The sequence below is a fragment of the Camelina sativa genome, chromosome 9 (assembly GCF_000633955.1).
Source record: "Camelina sativa cultivar DH55 chromosome 9, Cs, whole genome shotgun sequence".
NCBI lineage: Eukaryota > Viridiplantae > Streptophyta > Magnoliopsida > Brassicales > Brassicaceae > Camelina > Camelina sativa.
In genome coordinates this window covers 5,251,992-5,257,991 of record NC_025693.1, presented here as the reverse complement: position 1 = coordinate 5,257,991, position 6,000 = coordinate 5,251,992, and the positions used below count along the sequence as shown (strand labels likewise).

General features: G+C 42.9%; 2 protein-coding genes across 2 annotated transcripts; one reads left to right on the top strand and one right to left on the bottom strand.

The window, feature by feature from the left end:
- LOC109126355 lies at positions 547–1,098 on the top strand. The gene has a single exon (XM_019229865.1). The coding sequence runs from the start codon at positions 547–549 to the stop codon at positions 1,096–1,098; it is 552 nt and encodes a 183-aa protein (XP_019085410.1).
- On the bottom strand, positions 3,084–5,431 carry LOC109125203 (vicilin-like seed storage protein At2g18540). The gene has a single exon (XM_019230396.1). It carries the CDS (start codon positions 5,249–5,251, stop codon positions 4,862–4,864), a length of 390 nt encoding a protein of 129 aa, XP_019085941.1. The 5' UTR covers positions 5,252–5,431; the 3' UTR covers positions 3,084–4,861.

Genomic DNA, 6,000 nt, shown 5'->3' with positions numbered 1-6,000 from the left:
AAACTGGATTTTCCGAATCCAGCACCTCCTCTTCCTTAAGAGTGGTGAGCTGGAATTGTTGTGGGTTGGGGAATCCCATAACAATCCAGCGGTTGAAGGAGATCCGACGAAAGATCTCCCCTGACATTGTTTTCCTTATGGAGACGAAGAACTCCTCGGAAACAGTCCTTAATTCCCTTCAAAGGATAGACTATCCATCGTATCATCTGGTCCCTCCACTCACTCCGTCTTCAGGGGGTTTGGCGCTCTTCTGGAAACCAAACATAGAGGTGGAAGTTATATCTGCCAATCAACACTTCATAGATACAAAAATCAAAGCTAAGGGCATAACTTTTTACTCTACCTTCCTGTATGGGGAACCAGACCGCACTCAACGAAAAACAGTGTGGAATAGCCTTCAGGATCTTGCTTCTTCAAGATCTGGACCTTGGTTCCTCACCGGGGACTTCAATGATATTATCAGCAGTGAGGAAAAAGTGGGAGGCCCACCTAGAACTGAAGGTTCTTTCTCAGATTTAAGGCATCTTATGTCCTCTTGTGACCTATATGACCTTAAACATTGCGGCAATTTCCTCTCGTGGAGAGGCAAACGGAATAACCATGTTGTTAGATGTCGCTTGGATCGAGCAATGGCTAATAGCGACATCAGGACGCAGTGAATTCCTTCGTTTTGAAGGATCAGACCATCGGCCTCTGGTAACTTCCTTTGATCCTGAAAAGAAGAAAAGAAAAGGTCTTTTTAGATATGATAGACGTTTGAAAGAACAACCTGAAGTTCTAAAGCTAGTTAAAGAAGCCTGGAACTCTGATCCGGCTACTTCAGTGGATCAACGTCTTCATCACTGCAGAACAACTATCATCAAATGGAGCAAACTCCAACTGCAAAACAGCCAAAAGGAGATAAACTCTCTCAAAGACCAGTTGGAAGAGGCTATGATTGATGATGTTGCAACACAGAGTAGTATTGACCTAATTAATCAAAGCCTCCAAAGAGCATATAAACAGGAGGAGGAGTTCTGGAAACAACGTAGCCGTCAGTTGTGGCTTGCTCTTGGAGACAGAAACTCTGGATACTTCCACGCTTCAACAAAAGGCTGACGAGCCTTGAACACCATCTCGGTCATTGAGACACCAACAGGCTCCCCAGTTTACGAAGAAAGAGACATTCTCACAGTTATCTCTGAATACTTTCAAGACATATTCACAACTCAAGAGGGGGAGAGGAAAACGGTGGTCGAAGAAGCACTCACCCCATGTATAACTGCAGAAATGAATGATAAGCTGATTGCAATGCCCACTCCCCTGGAAATAAAGTCTGCCTGCTTCTCAATTCACCCAGATAAGGCACCGGGACCTGACGGGTTTTCTGCGAGTTTCTTTCAAACAAACTGGGAGACTGTGGCTTCTGAAACTATTGCCGAGGTACAAAGTTTCTTCATCAATGGGATCCTGCCAGATAAGATAAATCACACGCATATTAGATTGATCCCGAAGATCACTGTTCCTCAAAAAGTCTCAGATTACAGACCAATAGCTTTGTGTTCTGTGTACTACAAGATTATATCAAAGCTACTAGCTAAAAGACTCCAACCTATCCTACATGCTTGTATATCTCAGAACCAATCTGCTTTTGTGCCACAAAGAGCAATTTCTAACAATGTCCTCATTACTCATGAAGCACTCCACTATCTCAAAACCTCTGGAGCAAAGAAGAGATGCTTCATGGCAGTGAAAACTGACATAAGCAAAGCCTACGATCGCCTAGAGTGGGATTTTATTCAGGCAGCCCTTGAGCGAATGGGGTTTCATAGAACTTTGATACAATGGCTTATGCAGTGCGTGTCAACAGTCACTTATTCGTTCCTACTTAATGGACAAGCCAAAGGTCTAGTGGTTCCTGAGAGGGGTATTAGATAAGGAGATCCCCTCTCCCCCTATTTATTCATAATTTGCAGTGAGGTTCTATCTGGATTGTGTCATAAAGCTCAATTGAAAGGGAACTTACCAGGGCTAAGGGTGGCCAAAGGAAGTCCAAGGATCAATCACTTGCTATTCGCTGATGACACCATGTTCTTCTGCCGCTCCGATCCTCAGAGCTGCAGAACCCTGAAAACAATCCTGCGGAAATACGGTGAAGCATCAGGCCAAATGATCAATCAAACTAAATCATCCATTACTTTCTCAAGAAAAACACCTTATGAGATAAGAGAAAGATGACGTGGAACCTACTGTAACACCCCCGACCCGCCCTTAAAATATAAGAACAAATCGAGAGCGCTACGTAGGACTCGCGTAGTCGGCCGACCAAGGCTTTTGGAACAAATCCAATCCCCCTGGTCATCCAACCGCGAGCGCCCAACCTCCCGAACACGGCCTAAGGCTTTGCAACCCGTACCGCGAGCGAGAGTTGTGTTAAGTCCGGACTAGACTTAATATCAGTTGGAATAACCATTTAGCCTTTGTGAAATTCGAGTCTTTACATAGATATAGTATACGCGAAAATCGTTACCAAAACGTTTATATATAGCTTTCGGATCCTCTTTGAAAACCATACATAATATACATAGTAAATGAATTTACAAAAGCTGTAAAACCTACATTGATTCGCTTGGTCACGTTGCCTTTGCTACGGAGATCTTTCGACTAAGGATCCCTGGAAAAATGGAAGTAGAATCATAAGTAATCTAGTATTACTTAGTGAGGCCGATATCTAAGGAAATCTTACCCATCTACCTATGGAAGACCTACTCATCTACTCAAGGAAATCCTACTCATCTACTCAGGGAAATCCTACTCATCTACCATCCCCAAGCAGCAAGCATTACGTAACCAATAAACAAGCAGAGATACAATGCAACAAGCAACGAAATGCAATGCATGAAGACTCGAATTTAAACATGCAGCAGAGATAGTAAATATGCATGCTTCTACCCTAAGTCGGGCCCCTAGCGAATACATGATCTCCCCGAGGCAATGCCCCCACCTTAGACACAAAGTCTACAAGGATATACATTCCTCAAAGGTAATGCCCCCACCCTAGACACAANTAATCTCCTAAGTTGGGCCCCTATCGAATACATGATCTCCCCGAGGCAATGCCCCCACCTTAGACACAAAGTCTACAAGGATATACATTCCTCAAAGGTAATGCCCCCACCCTAGACACAAAGTCTACAGGGATATACATTCCTTTATACTACATCGTCATGTAGTGTCTGGCCGGTCATGATCCGCCCCAGACGACGGGATCCTCATGATTCGCCTAATGCAACTAACTACATGATACTAACTAACATGCAGCAAGCAACAGTATAACAATTGGACGGCATAACGACAATGCGACTAACCGTCCAGCATCCCGGCTATACCATCACGATGTTATACTAACCAACAATCACACAAGGGACATAACAATGCAAGCAAACAATAGCAATCGGATGGCATAACGGCAATGCGACTAAACGTCCAGCATCACGGTTATATCATCACGACGCTATACTAAGCAATCACACAAGCAAAACAAGTATGCAAGCAAACAACATAATAATGCAATATGATCACGTCCTAATGGAATAATGCAGGTGGTATCTAAAATGATGCACGCAGACAAGCAATATCACAACAAGAATAACCAGTCACCCAAGAAATGGCGTACCAAGCAATCACACACAAAACAACTAAGAAGTTCCACACCTACGTGCTAATGACCACTAAGCAATTCTAACTTAGACACTAAACGCTAAGCATTCCGAAAACGAACGCTAATCCCTACTAAACAATCTTAATCCTAATGCTAATCCTTAAGCAATTCTAACTTAGGCGCTAATTACCATCCTAATCTTAATTAGCATCCTAAATCAGGATTAACTAAACTTAATCCTAATCATCCTAACTTAATCATAATTATCTAACCTAATCATGATTAATTATCTTAACCTTGATTAACTACCTTAATCCTACTTAACTACCTTAATCCTTCTTAACTAACTTAATCCTACTTAACTACCTTAATCCTTCTTAACTAACTTAATCTTAAACTAATCAAGTAATTAAGACTAACCTCATTCAAATAATTAACTAAACAAAAATTAAACTATCCTATTCACGTGCTACCCACACGCGGGAAACTCACCTTGACTCTTCCCGCGCTTCGCAGCTCTCCGCGATCTCTTCCTAGCGCTAAGGGATTTTAAGGTAAGCTTTAGGTGTGAGGAGAAATGGACGAGGGAGAGGGGGTTTATATAGCCTCTCAAGGTCGGTTTAAGTAAGCAGGAGGTGGCACAGGGCGTCCCTTGGCGCGACACCTAGCGGACACTCTTCACAGCTCCGGTGGCAACACCTAGCGGTCGGATAAGGACGATCGGTTTGGATAAGCATCCCGGTCGAACGGATAAGGACGGACGCTGATCGGATAAGCATCACCTTTGGGACGATCCTGGCCGTCCATTCCCTTAGCAAGCGTCCGTGCATCCTGACCGTCCATTCGTTAGCGTACCGGTACGGCCGTGTCCGACCACCGGGTACCGAACTGGCGGGTGATACACAAAGGACCTGCTCGCGTACCAGCCTAAGAGAATGTTACGTACCGGACCTGTCCTTTATTCGTGCAAATTACCGAGGGTAATCCGCATCGATCGGCAATACCACTATCTGCCTTACCGATGACCGTTCCGCACTGGCCGACGCCACCATTGTCCGGATTGCCTATGTCCGCGGGTACTACCATGACCAACCGTCAAGCTTAACCCGTACCAACCTTCCTTAGTCCAACTTTCTTTAACCCTTCCTAATTCCCTAAACCGACTAAGGCTTCCTAGATAAGTCTAATCCTAAGACTTTACCTACGGGTTCCTCAACCAACTTAGGGACATTGCCGATAGCCTGGAAAGGCTGCTTTCCACAAATCTTGCAGGTTACGTTTCTCCTTAAAGTAGTCAGGCTCTTCCTGTGGTTTGGTCGCTCGGGCTTTCTTAGCTCTCGGAGCCTGTTTCTTCTCATCTTTATTCTCAGTCTCCTTCTTCGTTACCCTCTTTGGTTTACCCCCACGTTTCTTCTTATCCTCATTCATTCCCTCGGCCGTGTCGTTCTCCTGCCCCTGATGCTGAGAAGGAGAAGCATCTTCCTTAGTTGAGAAATCAGATTTCAGTGGTTCTTCCTCTTTCTTTTTCTCTCCGTCTTCTTCATCTACCTTCTGATGGGGTCGAAGTGGAGGGAAGATCTCCTGCGTCGATGCCTCTAAAGACTCAGCCATCACTTCATCGTTCTAAATCTCCGCAACAGCATTTTATAAGTGACCTGCTTCCGAGTTCCGAAACTAACCGTTTTCTTTGCTCTTTTCCTCATTACACCAAAACGAGAGTAGAGGTGAGTCGTCAAAGAAGGAACACCGAAAGCAAAGAGATTTAGAGTTGAAAAGACCTAAGATATTATCCAAAGAAGTAGTGTCTTACAAGCCAAGGAATCAAATTTTTTTTTTATAAGAGAGCACCAGGGAAAACAGAGAAATTGGAAACGGACGCATCGACAATTATTTTTGAGAAGAGAAGCTATAGATGTTGAGACTTGGTTTTTGTCTCTTTCCCGGTCAGTTTCCAGCGATGGAACCATTTTCCGGTTTGACATCGGATTAGAATAGTAAACAAGTAAGTCAAAGTAGGTTTACGGTTGACTCGGTTTAATTTAATTAGATTATAAAAATAACTTTGATTACCGGTTTGGTTAAGTTGAATTTCTATTTCCATTAATTTTTTTACCAGATTTGGTTCATTATAATTTAAAATTAATTATTCGGTTTTGGTACTGTGTAAGACTGTAAGTTGATTTATTTTATTTTTTAATATTTACAATTACTTAGGAATTGACCGTTACATCAACTTAATATTTCCATTTCTTTCTTGGTTTATACAACTGCGTAAAAAAAAGGGAAAATCTTTACTACTTGGCAAGAAAAGAAAGGAAATATTTCTTCGAAAAAAATGGGAAATGCTTAGAATTAGCAGC

Bases quoted from the DNA above. Each gene is read 5' to 3' on its own strand.
- LOC109125203 (XM_019230396.1), bottom strand. From the start codon at position 5,251: ATGGCTGAGTCTTTAGAGGCATCGACGCAGGAGATCTTCCCTCCACTT.
- LOC109126355 (XM_019229865.1), top strand. From the start codon at position 547: ATGACCTTAAACATTGCGGCAATTTCCTCTCGTGGAGAGGCAAACGGA.